This window comes from Numida meleagris, chromosome 3 (assembly GCF_002078875.1).
Source record: "Numida meleagris isolate 19003 breed g44 Domestic line chromosome 3, NumMel1.0, whole genome shotgun sequence".
In the NCBI taxonomy this organism is placed as follows: Eukaryota; Metazoa; Chordata; class Aves; order Galliformes; family Numididae; genus Numida; species Numida meleagris.
This window is the reverse complement of record NC_034411.1, coordinates 81,735,418-81,753,774: the sequence shown is the minus strand read 5'-3', so window position 1 is coordinate 81,753,774 and position 18,357 is coordinate 81,735,418. Positions and strand designations below refer to the sequence as shown.

At 37.9% G+C, this 18,357-nt stretch overlaps 1 protein-coding gene across 1 annotated transcript in view; it reads left to right on the top strand.

Annotated features, from left to right (window-relative positions):
• Positions 1-18,357, top strand: part of KCNQ5 (potassium voltage-gated channel subfamily Q member 5) — an 86,134-nt gene that overhangs the window by 42,870 nt on the left and 24,907 nt on the right. The window contains exons 7-12 of the mRNA XM_021392013.1: positions 1,368-1,478; positions 3,200-3,295; positions 6,864-6,962; positions 7,087-7,181; positions 9,378-9,404; positions 17,716-17,936. Of these exons, the coding sequence (XP_021247688.1) occupies positions 1,368-1,478; positions 3,200-3,295; positions 6,864-6,962; positions 7,087-7,181; positions 9,378-9,404; positions 17,716-17,936 (649 nt within the window). The remainder of the gene's footprint in view (positions 1-1,367; positions 1,479-3,199; positions 3,296-6,863; positions 6,963-7,086; positions 7,182-9,377; positions 9,405-17,715; positions 17,937-18,357) is intronic.

Below are 18,357 nucleotides of genomic sequence, written 5' to 3'. Positions count from 1 at the left end.
CCTGAACTTGCCCACATTTGGTACACGATGTAAAATAATTCTCTGTGCACATGTTCGCCGTTAATAACAGTCCCTGGAGTCCTTGGCACTCAGCCGGTCGTTGTCTATCTTTGTCCTTTAACATCGTGTGCTGTTGCCTGAGCACAGTCCCTGCAGTCTTCCACCCAGCCTCAGAAATCCTCCGCTTGACTCTCCTGCTCCTGGCTGCTGCACAGAGACTCGCGTACCTATGGGTCCTGCCAGTCTGGTTCCCCAGTTTGGGCCTGGCACACCTCCCAGGCCAGGGGTAGTCTGGAGGGCATTTCCTTAGACTGGGGAAGATCCCAGGCATAGGCATGAAGCCAGAACTTTGGCCTTATTTTGCCTTAGAGATATGCTTTGTAGACCACAACCACATACCAGTATCCCAACAATCCTTGCTGTACGTGTACTCGGCCTGCAGTTAGTGATTTGCATGTGCAGTGATCTGTGCCATGGTGCTATATGGCCACGGTGCTGACCTCCACACCACAGCTTTTGAAACATCTGTTTGGTGTGCCTATCATTGGACCGTCCTCATGAAGGAATTATGGATGCACTCTTCTTTCTCCTTGACCTCTTCCCACACAGGTCTGAGCTAACACTATCCAACAGCCTAAGGTTGCTGGACAACCTGGAGCTGTGCAGTATCTTTTATCTTTATGTGAGGAGTCATGTAGGTCTATCTGAGCCTGTCAGAGGGGAGGGGAAAGGATAACGAACTTCTTACAGTTCCTTCCAGCCTTAGATTAGCAGGGTTTTTTTTTGTTTCAGAAGATGACCTATCCTAAATTGGACTGATGGACTTGTAGAAAATGCAACTGCTGACCACTCCTTGTATTTGAATATTCTGTCTTTGAACTTCAGTTTCTTTTTAGTGCTACCATATTTCTCTGATATGTAATTTATATTAATATATATTATTTAATTCTGTGTAATTTATATTTGTGTAGTTGTGCAAATATGTACAGTCCTGTTGAAAGCAGGTGAAACATCTGTACATCCACTGAAAAGGACATTTTTTTCTGCCCAACTTAGATCATTTCCCATCATTTGATTCAGCTATGAAATCCCAGACCTTCTGATCTACTATTTATTTATTGCTTATTTAGGTATTTTTCTCATGTTTATTATTTATTTGTTTTATTCAGTCATAGACTGTATTGAGTCTTCATAGAAAAATGTATTCATGTTACTTATGTATGTTTCTCTTTTAGAAATAACTGTATTTCATGTGTCTTGGGTTATATAGTGGAAAAACTGTTTCAGGCAGCGTATATAATCTCAGACTAACCTCTGAGGGACTTCTGGTAATCCTTGATGTTCATTCCTTTTTTTTTTTTTTTTAGATCACATTGACAACCATTGGCTATGGAGACAAAACTCCTCTTACTTGGCTTGGAAGGCTGCTTTCTGCAGGATTTGCTCTACTTGGCATTTCTTTCTTTGCACTACCTGCTGTGAGTATGCTTTAAAAAAATTACAAAACAATCATAGAAACTTCAGTATCTCGTACTGCTCATAGGATACAAAAAGCTGAAGGAAACTTTCTAGATGAAGAACAACTGTTTAAGGCTTTTTACTCTGTGACAATATTGGTGAACTGCTAGCACCCAAATAAAAGGTTTGGTATTGCTGTCATTACATGAGTTTTTGAGAGGTTTTTTGCTAGGACAAAACTGGGATATAACCCTAAGTTAGGTAGCATACTACTGTGTAAGATTGAAATTCCTTTCTTTTGTTATGAATTGTGACTCATACATTACTGCTTTACCTTCAGAGTTTAAAAAAAAATCAGTTGATATGTATTTCTGAGTTAGTTTCTATTAAAAGTGAGATAATTTTCATTTTTCTGAGTGTAATATGCAACTGTGAAAGATTGAATTTCCTTTCTCTTTTAAATTAATGTTAAATAAGGAAATCAGAAGTGACATTTGTATTTTTTATACTCCATATACAGTATATACTCCATCAATATTTTAATACTTGGATTCATTATCTGCAGATCATTATAAAATATGTATGTTATAATAATACATTTGTTTTCAACAATATCAACAAATCAAGCTTAAAAGCCAGCATTTGCCAACAGCATTGAATCATCTAATGTATTACATTTATTTTTTATTTTATGCAGAGGGAGTATTTAGGTACCTGTGACATTATAATGCATAATAATTGTAATTATAATTATATTACATTACCTGATTGTGAATCTTTGACATTTAATGACAATTACTGTAATTAATTATCTTTGTTATCTAGTCATCACTAAGAAAATTAGTCTTAGCAGGACTGCAAAGAACATGTAAAAGATGAATAACATTACATACTAGAGATGCGAGAACTTTTGTTCCTGGTGTCACATATATATAAAGAAATCGTTTTTCTTCACAAACACTTTTGTGTTGAATCTGTTCACAAAATATATGTGTGAATCTTTTGTGCATTTCTACTATTTTTTATTTATCCTGGCTAAGAATCAAGTGAAAATGCTCTTCTTTGTAATGCAGGCATATCCAGCTGAAATACTGTACTCTTTCCAAGCCAAGGAGGGAAACATTCTTGGTCTTTGAGTCTGTCTAGCAGGAGTCATATTTATCTTACTTATAAAAAAGTAAAAAAAGGGAGAAGATTCACTGTCAGCTTTTTTACATACCCTCTGAATGAACAGTGCAGATTTTTTAGATGAGAATTAGTCAGAGAAAATGGTCTTCATCTCTTAAGCAAGGCATTTTTTTTAACATTTCAAAAATCAAAAATTATAATAAGCACTGCAGATATGAACTTTGTTATCTATATATGTCTGGCGTATTTGTTAGCTGGTCATTTCATTATTCACATCTTACGTTCCTCTGAATGTTCCTGCCTGACTGTATATATGTGTGTATGTGTGTGTCTGTGTGTGTGTGTGTGTGTGTGGCCTTCAGAGTTGCAGAAACATAGTGTGGCACAAACTCAGGCAATGGCTGGGGTAAGCAGTCATTGATAGTACCACAGATGTTATTTCATAAGGAGTCTCCAGTCTAAATATGTATGGGCACTGTTGTTGAGCCTTATACTGCCTTGTACAGTCATAAATGAAGTACACATACAATTACTTCAGATCAAAACTTTGCAGCTGATTATGCATATTTGTAGGAAAAAAATACCAACTCATAGATATTGGACTGGATTGCAGGGCATCCTTGGCTCAGGATTTGCATTAAAAGTGCAGGAACAGCATCGCCAGAAACACTTTGAGAAAAGAAGGAATCCAGCTGCCAGTCTAATTCAGGTAAATATGAAACCAGTAAAAAGATAATACTAGATGATTTAAAGTACATTTTGGTGCAAGTTTTATTATTTCAGTTTGGAAAGTTGTGTGGAAATAATGTTTAACACTGATTAATTTCATGAAATACGTTTCTTCATGTAGGCAGAATTTCCATTTGTAGTTTGTGAGTTCTTCATCCACACTAAAGAAACTGAGTTGACTGCATTCCTGTAGCTGATGAATTAGAACTGATCCCAGGACAACCCAACTGACAGAGCAGCACTCTTGCCAATGTTAAGCTGCTTTTCACAAATACAGGGTTTAGAGTACTCCAGTGAGAGATGTACTTGGTGAAAATGAAGTGTCCTGTCCAGAAAATTGATTTCAATATTAGTCAATTCAAAAGCTATAAAAGTATGCACTAGAAATTCCAAAACTTCTGACATTTTTGTAAGTGGTTTCAGCTCCAATATTGGCATCATGATGCCAATGATTTGCAAAGAATTTTTTTTTAAGCAAAAATGTCATTATATGCGTCAGTACAGATTAAGGAGCTGACCTGCTGGAAAAGAGCTCTGCAGAGAAGAACCAGGGTGTCTGGTGAACTACAAATTGGCCAACAATGTGTCCTTGTGTCCAAGAAGGCCAGGGGTATCCTGAGATGCATTAAAAAGAGCATGGCCAGTGCATTGAGGGAGGTGATCTTCCCCCTTTACTCTTTCCTGGTGTGGCCACATCTGGAGTACTGTCTCCAGTTCTGGTCTCCCCAGTTCAGGAGTGACAGGGTACATCTAGAGAAAGTCCAGTGGAGAGCTATGAAGATGAGTAGGCACCTGGAGCATCTCCCTTAAGAGGAAAAGCTGAGAGACCTGAGACTGTTCAGCGTTGAGAAGAAGAGACTGAGAGGGGATCTTATCAAAACTTATGAGGGCTGCAGAAAAGTAATGCCTCCTATTTTATTATGTTGGACTGTGTCATCAGAGGCAGATGTTGGTGATATGGCAGTAGAGGTTCAACCTTTCCCACAGTATTCCATTACATTTTGTTGCCATGCGACAGATGACAGCAGAGGGGCAGTCTGACAAAGTGGTGTCTGACCTGGAAGTACATATGGAGCAAACATATGGAATTGAATTCCTCCATGTGGAAAAAATTACACCCACTGACATTCTTTGATGTTTTCTGCACATTTATGGAGACCAAAGAGTGGATGTGAGAACAGTGAGGCAGTGGGTGGTGTGTTTCAGCAGTGGTGACAGCAATGTGAAAGACAAGCCACGTTCTGGAAAGCCATGTAGATTTTTACAAGCATGGCATGCAGGCTCTTGTTCCTCACTGGCAAAAATGCATAGCTAATGGTGGTGGCTATGTTGAAAAATAGTGTTTTGTAGCTGGGAATTTTCTCTATCAAATAGTGTTATTGTGCTCTCTGTATCTGTTGTGGTTTCTATGGAAACAAATAGGAGGCATTATTTTTTGAGCTTTCATTATTATAATAATTAATAAAGCTAAATCTGCTCCTTTTGTGTCTATAGTACTGTAGTATGAGAGTCTGGGATATTTTCTAAAACATATATTCTAAACTGCTTCTCCGATGAGATTGAAGTTTGATTGACAGAGGATAGATATAATAGATTTAGGCTTTGGATGTAGCTCTTCTTATTGTTGTGTTACAATGCAATCAAAATATTTATAAGATGGTTTACTAAACAGATTAAGAGTAGCCAGCCAGCTGATCTCGGGAAGAGACTCTCAGTGGACAAAATCACTGTGAAAGGAAGATATTTGCAGTGGGATCCAAGAAGTGAAGATTGTTCAGCATTTTCATGTTCATTTTCATGTTCCGCATTTTTAGTCATCTGGGAATTAATATAAAATTGCTGATGGTGATATTTGCCAGTATAGCAATTTGCCAGTGTAATGGCAGAATAGTAAAGATGAGGGCAGGCACATGACAGTGAATCCAAGTGTGATCGGGCTGGAATTATTCCATCTAAATGGCTTAGTATACCAAGTACAAAACTGTTGATCCAGAAACAATGCACTCAGTGTATTACTAGAGGACTCTGTCCTAATATTAGCAACGCTGGAAAGCACTTGACCAAGTGTGAAAAACAGAGAAGGAGAAAAAGTGGGGAAGAAGGGTGAGGAGCTTCATACAGGTTCCCTGTATGTTACTTTGCCAAGGTTTATTACAGTCACATAAGGAACAAGAAACGTGTTAAACTGACATTACCACCATGTGTAACGATGCTAACAGTACTAACATTCTGCATATCAAATCAACAACGGCAGTTTGTAAATGAGGCTAGAAAACTGTAGAAAACAAAGAAAAAAGAGGAGGGGAAATGAGTCTATAGACGGAGAAAATTTCATTTTTAGAATTTCAGGGCGGATCTCAACCGTATATCATCTACTGTAACATGGCCTGTTGTTTGTTTAAATTGTTTATTATGGATATTGACAATGAGCTACCATGTGAATTGCTACTATAGTTTATCAGGATAATGTCTGTTTTCTAGTGAGTTACTCTGTAGAATTAGCCTATGCTAACTCCTCAGTTGCAATAGATATACTGTCTGCTGGAGCTTATACCTGGCTGCAAGATAGCTAAGCTATCGCAACAATCAAGTATAACATACAATATGAACATACTTTTCTCTGTTTGTTTAGCTTATAAGAAGCATACAGTGTGAATACTATTGAAGTGTATAAATCCAGAGAGGAAGTGCTGGAAAGTACACGACTATCTAATCTAGCAGATAGAAACATAACAAATTTCTCTGGCTGTAAGGCATACTGAAAAGTTTCAAATTAAAAATAATGCAGACATTTTTGACAATGAGGATGATCAGCCAATGGAACAATTTACAAAGTAAGTGACAGGCTCTTCATCTGTAGATAAAGGCTAGATGCATCTGTGGGAGATGTGCAGGAAGGCACAGGGTGTTAGACTCCGTACAAGAATACCTGGATGACATTTAATGGTTGACATTATACAGGAAGCACAGATACTCAGCTAGTACTAATTAATATAGTTATGCTGACATCAGGAAAGCTGTACCAGTTTGCAGAGATGAAGATCTATCTTACTGTCCACATGCAGTTATAAATCTAAATGTTGAGTACATTTTCCGTGCTAAGCTTTGGTCACTCACCTTTGAAATTAATTATTTCATAATTTTAAGCATTTAGCAGTTTCAAACCACAGAGAATACTTCTCTTCGAAATGCTTTTTGTCTGGTTTTCATTATCATTTACAAAATGTATTATGACACTTTCTTTACCTGAGACTGCAAGCTTGTGTGGGTTTCCCCTATGGAATTGTCACAACTAAATCACTGTGATGCTTTTTTCAGGCACCTTTATATGCTGAATATTTTCTGGTACTTCCATGAAGCTAATAACTCTTGCCATACCATGTTCTGATTTACAAAAGCGTTGGTAGGTTTTTACTGGTATTTACTTGCTCACCCTAATACAGACATCCCAATCTGAGCAAAATCCACTTTCTCCATAACCAGTACGGCGGCATTGTCACTTCATGTTCTTGGTTCCTTTGTGCTTTTCTATTGTTTCCCCATACCAGGCTTCTTGGCGGTTTTATTCTACCGACACCAGCCGAACAAACCTGACTGCCACCTGGCGATATTATGAAAGTATTCTTCCTCCCCTCAGGCATGTATCAGTGCTATGAATGATAAAAGAAAGCCATGACTTGTATTGGTTACTAATCTGCTTTTCAATTTTTTGTTTCATCCCCTGCTCCCTCTTGCCTTGTTTTTCTTTTTTATCATATATCCTGCACGTAGTGTGTATGGCGTAGTTATGCGGCTGATGAGAAATCGGTTTCCATTGCTACCTGGAAGCCTCATTTGAAGGCCTTGCATACCTGCAGCCCTACAAAGTAGGTACAAATATGGCAGCTGGTGCCATTCTTGATGTCTGTTCAAGCTTATAGAGAATTACTATTTGTTTGTTTTGTCTTGTTTTGTCTTCTTTAGTCCTCTTATAAAAAATTTCAACTGACAAATCTGGCCAGAGTTTTCTGGGAGCCTAGTACAGAGAGACAAATACAAATCACCTTCATTTATCTAAGAAGTATCACTGAACACAGGCATTAGAAACATTTTAATGAAAAAACACTTATTTATCAAGGGTAATGTTTTACTGTTATCCATGCTCCATACCAGCTGTGCCTTAACATACTCATTAATAATCACAGTTCCATTTTGAAGTTATACTAATTCCTCCTGCATGCTGTTGGTAAAGGTATATCCTTATTTGCAACAGATCTGTAGAAGAACGTGTGTATTGGAAAATACTGCTTACTGTCTAAGAAAAAATGGCTTCCTTCAGTCTTGAAAGTTTTGATGCTGAACCAAATTATTCTGGTATAAATTCAGGGGATTCCATGTAAAACACCAGCTTGTTCCAGGTGAAGATCAGGGCTGAAAGACTTTCCCTGACCTGTGAGATTAGGCAACGCATCTCAGTCCCAGCTGCACTTGCTGACAGCAGTGCAAATGGGCGCTGGGATGTCAACCAGCAGCTGTCCCCTTCTCTGCTCTCCTCCAAACCCTGGTTTTTATGGGGCAGAAACATATTTAACTGCTAGATTTGTTTTATCAAGAACCTGAGTGTGAAGAGGACAATGGAAAGTGCATATTCCTCCTGCTCTAGAAGGGTGACCAAAACCAGACTCACTAGGAAGCTCAATCCCTAATGATTTGTCTTTGGCATATATCTCTGTTTTTGTCACAGCAAACAACAAGCATTTGAGAAATATATATGTGAATGCAATTTTTTCTTGAACCAATATCCAGTATATGTATTCACCCAGTTTAAAAGTATGTTTAAGAAAGAAAATATTAATACAGAGCTTGCTCCTTCAGTTAAAAACTATTTTTGCACTCTTTGACTAGACTGTGCTTCTGTATTAGACTATAGCTACAGAATACCTTTCCAGAGGAACACAGCCTTACGGCATTTTGCAAATGAATGCTCTGGGGAATTTCCTGCCTCTTGTCATTACCTCTGGTATGTTTAGTGTTTCCTTAAGGGAAATTACATCCTCAGTTATACACCCAGTCAGTGGAAGGTAACTAAAAACACCTGATATCACAGCTTGGCAAACAGAAAATATTCACTGTCATAGTGTGGGTGAGACTCCACAGAGCACTGCCCATCCAAGACCCTTCAACAGTCCAATTAAAGATTTACTAGAAGGTAGTAAGTTGACTGATCCAGTACAGGATACAAATTAGGAAGTAAACGATAATAAAGATCAGAAAGGAATACAGTAAGAGCCTTATGGGAAAGCTCTGATAAGCATCCTAACTGTTGTTATTGCAGACAGTGCAAGAGAATTAGTGGTTTCTCTCAAAGCTGGGTGATGAACATCCACATGACAGTAAAAAGGTAATCGTGTGCCAAAAAACTCAGCCAAAAAGAGGTTTGGCTGGGTACCCATAGCTGATTTTTGAATTTCAAAGAGTTGACAAGAACAGAGCCATAAGCAATCAATTACCATAACCATAATTCCAAAATGCTTCAAACTAAAAGGCGCTTTTAGATTAAAAGTCATGTGGAATATTGATTTTAATAGATGTGCAAAAAATTTTGACCTGTACAAACAGGTTGAAGACAACATTGGTGTAAATGGATGGATAAGAAATAATGAAGCTGTATCCCACGTAAAATATTCTAAAATATGACTGTCCCTCGAAAGTGCATCTAATTGTTATTTTAAATAAGCCTATTGCTTTGATACCCTAAAATTAAACCTTTTAAAGCCTACAGCTTTCTGTTATATATGTGTCAGCAATGCATTTTGCCTAAGTGCTTTGCCAACTCAGTCTGCAGTGGTATGTACTAAGCATGTTATGCATGTGTTAAAACGACTGGAAAGCTTACTTTTCAGAAGCATTGTAGTTATGAGTCTTGCTTGAATGTTTTTGTGGTTGCAATGTATTGTGTGTGTTGTACACTAATTAACACATCCATTTACGTTTAGCATATATCTAACATCATCTGTAACTGAGTAATGTGATTACTATCTGCATAACAAATATGTTTTTCCCTCCCACTCCCCGACCTGAAGAAAAGAACAAGGGGAAGCTTCCAGCAGGTTTGTAGTTTAATTTTTTTCATCTTTGAAATCTCTGCTTCTTGAAGGCTTTTTGCTGTTTTATGCTCTGTATAATAGGTTCAATAAACTGCTAAATGATAATGGTCACGAATCACATTTGTGTTTAACTTGTATTGATAAGAGTAATGGTGCTGAAATTTGCTTGAATGGAAAAATTAGGCAATTTGTTTACTTTTCTAAGTCCAAGCACTAAGTACTCGTTACCCTGCTCCCGAGGAGAGATGTGCCTACTGACTCCTGCCACAAAACTGATGCCATTCCCAGCAGCTGCAGTGGAGGGTAGAGGCATGCGGTGTAATTTGGCTTTGAATACCAGCTGTGTTGCCACCTGGCCTGGATGCAGGCTGAGGACTGGCTGCCTGTAGCATGGAGAGCCAGGGCTGCCCTCAATCGATAAATAAAGCCCTGGAGATCATAGAATCATAAAATCATTAAGGTTGGAATAGACCACCAAGATCTTCTAGTCCAACTGTCAACCCATCACCACCATGCCCACTAAGCCATGTCCCTAAAAGATGCTCAGTTTTAAGGCAGTACATGGAAATGCTGCTCCTCTTCCTTCTGTATGGCTTGAATATTTAGGGCCTAGAAAGGACTTGGTGTCCACAAAAGAAATTATACTGCCCCCAAAACTAGTTAGAGTCAGCAAGCATTGGGCAATCAGTAAAGCAGAGTCAGAGGAGAGTGAAGTTTACTTCCCAGGAGAAAATGATCAAAAGCCAAGAAAAAAGCATCAGTGACGCATCAACTTCTGAAATGCATCTACCCTGAGTTTTACTGTCGTTTGCAAACTCTTTTTGCTTATTTAATCAGCTGTGAGCAGTCTGAGCACTTCAGGACCTAAAATGCAAAAAAAACAGGTGGAAAGTCTTCACAGAAATTGCCCTCATCCCTCTTCACTTTTCAGACCACTTCCCTGCTGCCTTACTCCATCCTCTTCCCTGAAGTGCATGTAACTGCTGTTGGTATCACAGTACCTCAAAGTGAATGGATTTGCTCTGAAGTGTCCCTTGGGAGTGCTTCACCTACTTTGGCATTTGCAAGAAACTGTCACTGTTGGTTCTGTTACTTTTCAGAAACGTTACCTCTATAGAATTGCTGGCAATGAAATGATCTTATTAGTAATTAGAGCCCAATCAAAACTTTTCACACTTGCCAGCCATACTAAATACTCCGTCAACAATAACATTTAAAATTGTTTTCAGCTTCTTTAAAGGTGAGACTGGAGTTGACAGTAAATGAGTGTATCTCCAAACAGGGATTTGTGCAGAGTGAGCTTTTTCCCAGCTGTACCCTTAAGAACTTAAAGACACAAATTTACTTACAATATGTAGAAGCTAGGTGGAGGGGGAAAAACAGTAAAATGATCTGACCTGCCCCTTATTAGAGGTAACTGCCATGGTTTTAAAAGTAGTCAGTGATGTAGCCATATTCTTTCACTTTATTTTCACTGAATGAAAGATGCCTGCCCCTTCAAAAAATCTTCAAAAACTCCTGTGTTCACTGCTACGTATTAGTGTAGGTGTAACAATGAACTTGTTAGCTTTTTGAGATCCTGGTCTACAGTAAAAACCTACAGACCACTCAGTGCCTTTCTAAAAAGGTGTGTTTTGTCAGTACTTATTCACTGTTCTTATGCTGATCTATTGCTCTATGTTTATATCACTTAAAATATGTGTATGTGTTCTTCTGTTGTAAAAATGTAAATGCAAACAGCTGCATTGTACTTAGAGATGAGTGTCCTCGACTATTTAACTCCTCTCTTACTGCACTGCTGAGTGACTTGCATGGGATGCTTGTGACCTAAGTAAGCTGCTTCTTGTTTCACTCTTTAAATGAAGATATGTTTGTTCAAGTAATGCACTGGATTTCTTTCTGAATATGCTCTTTGCTCTTTATTCTAATAACAGTGAAGAAAAAAACTTGTATTAGTTTAGGTAAAAGCTATATTTTCTTGCCTATCAAATTGAATTTAATATTTGCAGAAATGAATTCTTGCGTTCTGTCATGTATAGACCTACCATCTTTCAATAGGCAATGCAATGTTGTTGCTTGAGTTAAGAGAGCTATGCTTATGCAGCTATAGCTTCATACTGATTTTAAGAAAAATATGTTCAACACATTACACAGTGTATTTCTCAAAATAGTATACATATGTGTTCTAGTTAATTGCTTATCAAAGGAAAGGTTGGACAACCTTTCTGGTCAATGTGCGGTGTAAATTGAGATATTTCTGTAAAGCAGTACTAGTTCTGCAAGCTGTTTAGAAAGCTTTACGTTAAATTATCTATATCTGTAAATACACACTGAGCATAAATAGTATTTATTTCTATTCGGTTATACACTGCAGCTGAAATACTTCCTGTGCACGGAATGAGGTCAAGACCAAGGAATCTTACAGCATCTTGAGAACATAAACAGTCTTAAGCTGTGTGTAGGACATACTTTGGGTATCTGCAAAGAATGAATTTCACCTGTCAGTTGTAGGCTTCATTTAGCTTTGTAAATAGTGAGTCTTAATGCAAAGAGTTGCAAGCATAGGAGCTTGGGGTAAAAAAGCCATCCTTGCTCTGAGAGAAGCATGTAAATTATATTCTGGAATTCTCTTCATCTACTAAATCATAGTTGTTTCTAAAGGTAGAAATAATTTAAATTATTATCTCTGCATGCTCTGTATGAGAAAGGAATTGCCAGTGATGAAGAATCTGACTTGAGGTGGAAAGCCTAACCCCTCACCTAGCAGTGGAATGCTTAGTAACACGGTCCTCTATCTCCCCTCACTCCTAGTAAGCTTTGTAGTAATAAACAGAAGCTCTTCAGGATGTACACCCCTCGGAAACATAGGTATTCAGCATCCTGCCTCTTCATATGATGTTTGAGAATGCCAACTAACATCAGGTGCATGATTCATTTATTTTCCACTCCTTAGTGCTTTAAAGTTCCTTACTTCTCCAAAAGACATTTCCTTATTTATTTTTTGAAGTGCTTGTAATTCCCCTTGCTGCTTGTTGCCTGCAATGACGTTAATACAATGGCAATAATTCCAGTAATTTGAAATTCATACAATTGCAGTGTGCAGCACGCCATGGTTTGCCAATGCCCAGATTCCCTTTTCTGTCTGAGACTTGAACTTTTGGAATGCATCACCCTGTAGAGATCTATACAATTTTTGAGCATTTACATGAAGACATTTCCCTCAGTCCAAGAGGATTTTTACACTCATGGCAGTTCAGTTCTCCATTGAATAACTAGTGAGGAAAATTGAGATGTAACTTTCTGGTCAATATCAACAGTTCAAGTGTGTAATCGTTATTGAGAAGAATCCCCTTGGACACAGCCTGTGGAAGCTGTGCCTGCATACCTATGCAAGGTGGAGAAATGCATGTGAAACCAACCATTTGCTTCAGCTGAATTCTGTTGAAGCTGTTTTTAACCAGAAATGGTAATTTCTAGGTGGATGAATCTTCGAGGATGACATACTTAATTTATAACTAAAGCACATTACAATTTTTCGTACTTTTTAAAAGTAATTTAAAAAACAAAACAAGTACAAACTGATGATAGAAAATGAAGGGAAAAAAAAGATTCTCTTCATCCAGAAACTGTTTTGACAAAGGAAATTCACAAAAACCCTGACTTTGTGTTTGGATTTTTTTTTTTGCTTGACAATTGAACATTAAGGCATTATGTCCTTGAAGTTCTTGTTACTACTCATTGAAAGTATGAGATATAACACTATACTTCTTGGATTCAGGCTCCTAGAAGAAGACTGGTGGAGAAGTCTTGAGCGCTTGAACATCAGACTTTATTGTACTATCCATTGCATTAGCATTTGTTCAACTTAGCTTAACTTCCATAAAATCATCTATAGATTGGGAAGAATCAACATCTGTATGAATTGGAAGTTAACTGCTGCAGATCAACACACACTTCTAATTGCTGTTGTTTGTCATGGCTGATAACTTTTGTCAGCTTTAGTTTCTGTCTCGACTCAAGATCCAAAGCATTCTCTCTCACCCTCAGGTCTTCCAGTTACTTCTGATTAATTTCAATTCGTTCCTATTCCCAGTTCCACCAGCCTGCTCAGTGTGAAAAGCTGAGAAATGAATCACAGATTTTAACTAGTGGGAAGCAGCAGTGCTGCAGGTCAGAGGCTGATTTGGGGCAGAGGTAGAAGTGTAGAGGTAGAAATGACCAGAAATGTAGGAAGATAAAAAGAGAAATAGGGGAGTGGGACAGGGAGGCAAAGTGATACCCCATTAACCAAAATTATAGTAAGATGCTTAATGGAAGACAGACAAACGGTGAGTACAGGAGAGAAAAGCAAGAGTTTGTTGACATTTATCAGTTAAAACAAAATCTTATCAAATCCAGTAATTTGGTTCACCAAAGAACTGTTTGTTCCAGATGCAATGAAGCTACAGTGACCTCTAGTGTCTCTAAACATCTATTCCTCCATAAATCAGTGATAGAAAAGATAGAATTTGAAAAAGAGCTGCACAGTCATTTGTTATTACAGGGAGGTGAATGGCTCATTTGTGTACTGCCAAGACAAATGAGTGGTACAATTCTGCAACTATTCCTTGAGAATAAAAAAAATAGAGAAAAATCACTTGCGTTTTTTTTCCAGAGGTTTCAGTTTTATGTCCACTAAAAGTTGCTTCAAAGCTTCAGTTTTACTTATATGAATGTATCCACAGATTGCAACCTGCAAATATGGAGGAGACCCAAGGCATTACCACGGCCATGGAAGATTGTAATAGAAAGCTAATATGTATATAAACCAACAGGAATAAGTTATCAATCACATGAGGTACAAGAAATGATGGACAGACATATCTAAAGGAATATGGAGATAACTGGAAATAGCTGGATTTCTCTGTGGTCCTTCTCATTTAAGTCTGATTCAGGATTCTGTGTAATTTCAGAAAGCATTTAGATGCCTATTTTACCAATTCCTCCTAATAGTTCTTGCCTTTTGGAGTAGCATTCAAGTTAAACTTTGGAAGTAATTAACAAGATATGTGAATTTCCAAGGGGCATTAACAGGTTTACATTAATTTAAAGGGTGTCCTTTGGATTTCTTGTAAAGAGAGAGGAAAGAAAAAAAATCGAACAGTCTAAGTCCTGCAAGATGTGAAGAATTTGTAGCAGGACACTGGACAGCACTAATACGACCATCATTAAAACAGGGTAAAGAGCTTTAAAGGCTTTAGTGGCCACTGATTCAAGTGTAGAGTGCCCAAAAATGCTTGCAAGGGCATAAGATTATATCCAGTCTGTATGTGTAATGCTATCCCCACCACTACTGCAACAGATAATTGAGAGCCCAGGGCCTATAAGGGAAGGGCCTTCACTGTGGGTAAAAACCCTGCCCAGAATGCCCCCAAAATGCTTTGATTCAGTTATTTCTTCATGATACATTATTTATTATTATTCTTCCGGGCATAGGTACTCCCCTGCAGTAAGTCATCCTGTTTATTCCTGTGCCAACTAGGACCCAGTGGCTCCAAGAACATTTCCCACCAGTCTCAAAATAGGAACAGGGATCCAAGAGCAAAGAACTTCTATAACCAGTGTCTTTGGAGAAACTCTCAAGATGCAAAACAGTTTCCAAAGCAGGCTTCCTTCAGAGGCTCTGTTTCTCTTCATGATGCAGCATTCTCTGCATGGACCCTTAGCATGCCTTTACATTGCCATTGCTACAAAGCAGATTTTAAGTCTGAGGTCTGCATTTTAAATTAATATTTTCATTCTCAGTGTTGCACTTTTACAAATGGCTCTAGTACAGCTGAAGTATCTACTGTTCCTTTCACCATTGCCTCATTGCTTTGGTTTGGAGAACTAAAGATATTCAGGTTAAGTAACCATTGTATACCATTAATGAAATAATTCTGTGCACAAGTCATTTAAATGCAGGCATTGTTTACATTAATACAAATTAATTGACATAACAGTGTATGCTTTTTTTCATTTTACTATTTTCATTTTCAGTTTGCAGCTACTTAGATTATATTTAAAAAGATATGGTCCATGCTGATCTTATTTATGGCTCGTTTACCATTTTTTCTTTCATTTTAATTGCTATAAAAGGTAGAGAGCTGTCCAGAAAGCTTTTTACTTTAAGATTTGTCAAAAATATATATATAATTTGATTTCATTTTCAATATCAAAAACAATTTGAGCCATAAGAAGAAGGGACATGTACAGGGATAAGATGAAGTCCATGTCGATCCTGTTGTTCATGCTGTATGACAAAGCAATAATGTAGCCAACAAATATTTTCTAGCTTTTACTGTCATGAAGTTGTACAATGAAAAAAATTCCTGAGATGAAATGTAATTTTTATTGAAAATTAAATTTAAGAACTCACCTTTCTTTCAAATAATAGGTTCTGTGGATCTTTTGTATTGAGTATGCAACGGTATATAATACTGCTGGCGTGGGTAACAATTTTCAGTGGAAATAGGTTATGTTTCCAGCACTATCATGTGTTTATTTCAACAATTGCTTACTCTGGGCAAAGGGAAGAAGGGAATTACATTCAGAAATTATAGGAAAGGTATTTTTTCAAGTGATTCAACATGCCTTATAGAAATATGTTTATCTAGTAATCTTATTGATATGCTTTTTTTTTTTTTTTTTTTGCATTCTTGAAACTTATCTCAATCTGAGCTTTCTGGCATGTGCTTTTGCCTGCTACAAATTGCATCCTTTCTGCTCTCAGTGATGTTTGTATTCAGAATGAAATGCTATGCTATGCATGGACAAAGATATCTGATTATCTCAACATTTCACAGCTACAGAAGTTTATAATTACATTCAACTTCATATAATTACATATTAACTCTGTATTTTCAGAGTTCAGTTGGTTAAACATCTAAGAACCACATCGTACATTTTGGCATTAGTTAATTAGCTGCAGAGTTCATTTCTCTTGAAAACATATTTTGTGGGTGTGCAGAAGTTAAGTGCAAAGACTTGAGGGTACTAGAAAGAGGTTTAACTTCAAAGACAATTATAGTTTGCAAGTAGACAGTCTTTGTTCTAGACGTCTTAAAAGCATCCTCCAAAACCTATGTCAGTGCAGTGGGACTGCAAGACCCATTAACAATATACCATAAGCAACACCTACTTTGCTCACTTCATCTCTCCCCTTGCCTGAACAGTACCATTGATGAAGATGGCCATCCCTTTGTGCAGGTGATTGAACTTAATCTTGTAGATAAAACAAGGGTACCAAAGCAGGTGTAAGACTTCATTTCTGTTTTCCCTTTGTGCCTTCTGCTTCGGAAAGCAACAGACAAAAGCAAGAAGGCCAAATAATGAAAAAGCTTTAGCATATAGATAGGGTGACCACAGCATTTTCATGATATGTTTGAAGGTGAACAAAGTTAATTTGAGTATTGAGAAGTAGAAACCGTACATGTCCCACATTTAGATGACTGGAAGGGAAGATTACAAGCACAGAAGGGAACAAATCAGCTTACTTTTGGCCAGCTGTAAGGACACAGGGCTGCCTTTGGTCCAGCGGTCACAACCATGACCTTGGCTGGGCCTTAGTGTTTGTCCTAAAGTGCCAGTAGCACCTGCAAGTAGTGAGGTGCCATCTTAATATCCAGCAATGACTTCAGTGAGCACAGAGGGTAGCATTACATTTCCATTAATCAGTCGTCACTCTTTTTCATGGATGTTTTGTTAATTTTGGTTTTGTCTTGTCCCAGTAAGTTCTGTTACGAGAAATTATGAATATGGGTGACCACTAACAATGCATATGAAATGCTGGAGGTGCCACATCTTGAAAAAGCATGACAATACTAACAGTATTCTTGCCTGCTTAAAAAACAAACAAACAAACAAAAACACTATATGGCATGCAATAATAATAGAGCACATTTTGTTCTTGTCTATCTGAAGAGATGATCAGAAGTGCACTGAGCTGGGCTGATTAACGTGGGAATAAACCTTTTTAAAATTCAAGGAATAAAAAAGTAAATCCTAGAGATTAATCCTTGACAATTGTATTAAATTTGTTTCTGCTTGTTAATTTTAGTTTCCTTTACAAGATTATTCTGTACTTAAGATAGGCTGGTTTTGGTTATATCTCTATCAGATAATAATTACTTCAAGTCAGTTCCATTCCCAAATTATATATATTCAATGAAAATAAAAATGTGTAAGAAAAAGGTTTATGCTATTGAGAATTTTTAGAAATTATTTTCTATTATCTTATGATAAAAAGAAACAGAGTAGTGGAACTCATTATAAAAAGCGTTTCTCTTCTTCACAGTCAAAAGTTAAGTTTCAAGGAGCGGGTCCGGATGGCCAGCCCACGAGGTCAGAGCATCAAGAACAGGCAGTCATCAGTCGGAGATCGCCGGTCCCCGAGTGCCGACATTGCCACTGACGGAAGCCCCACCAAGGTCCAGAAGAGCTGGAGCTTCAATGACCGCACCCGCTTCAGGCCGTCGCTGCGGCTGAAGAGCTCGCAGCCCAAACCTGTGGTTGATGGTAGGAGTTTTTTGTGCCTCCCTTTCCATCATGCTCTTCTCAGCCTTCCCAACCTGCTCTGACATACTGGCACGGTGAATGCAACCCATGTCTGGAAAGCAAAAGGAACCTTTATACTGGGGTGGGGATACCAGAAGGCAATAGCCTACTGCAAGCAGCACGCTGACACAATTTTATTAAATAAAAAGTCTTGTGTCAGTGACGCATAAGGAGTTACCAGTAGAAAAGAGGGAAATCACAGGTGGACAAAATGCATCCCACACATTTAGGTTTTCACAGGAGACCTCTTACTGCCACCAGGGATACAATCATCTGGCAGAAAGAGATACACCAGCAAGTGCCTTAGGTTTTACTCCTTACCTTTGAGGATGTTGTATCAGGTAGGTGAGATAGGTGGCTATAGCGAACAAAAACTGTGTTA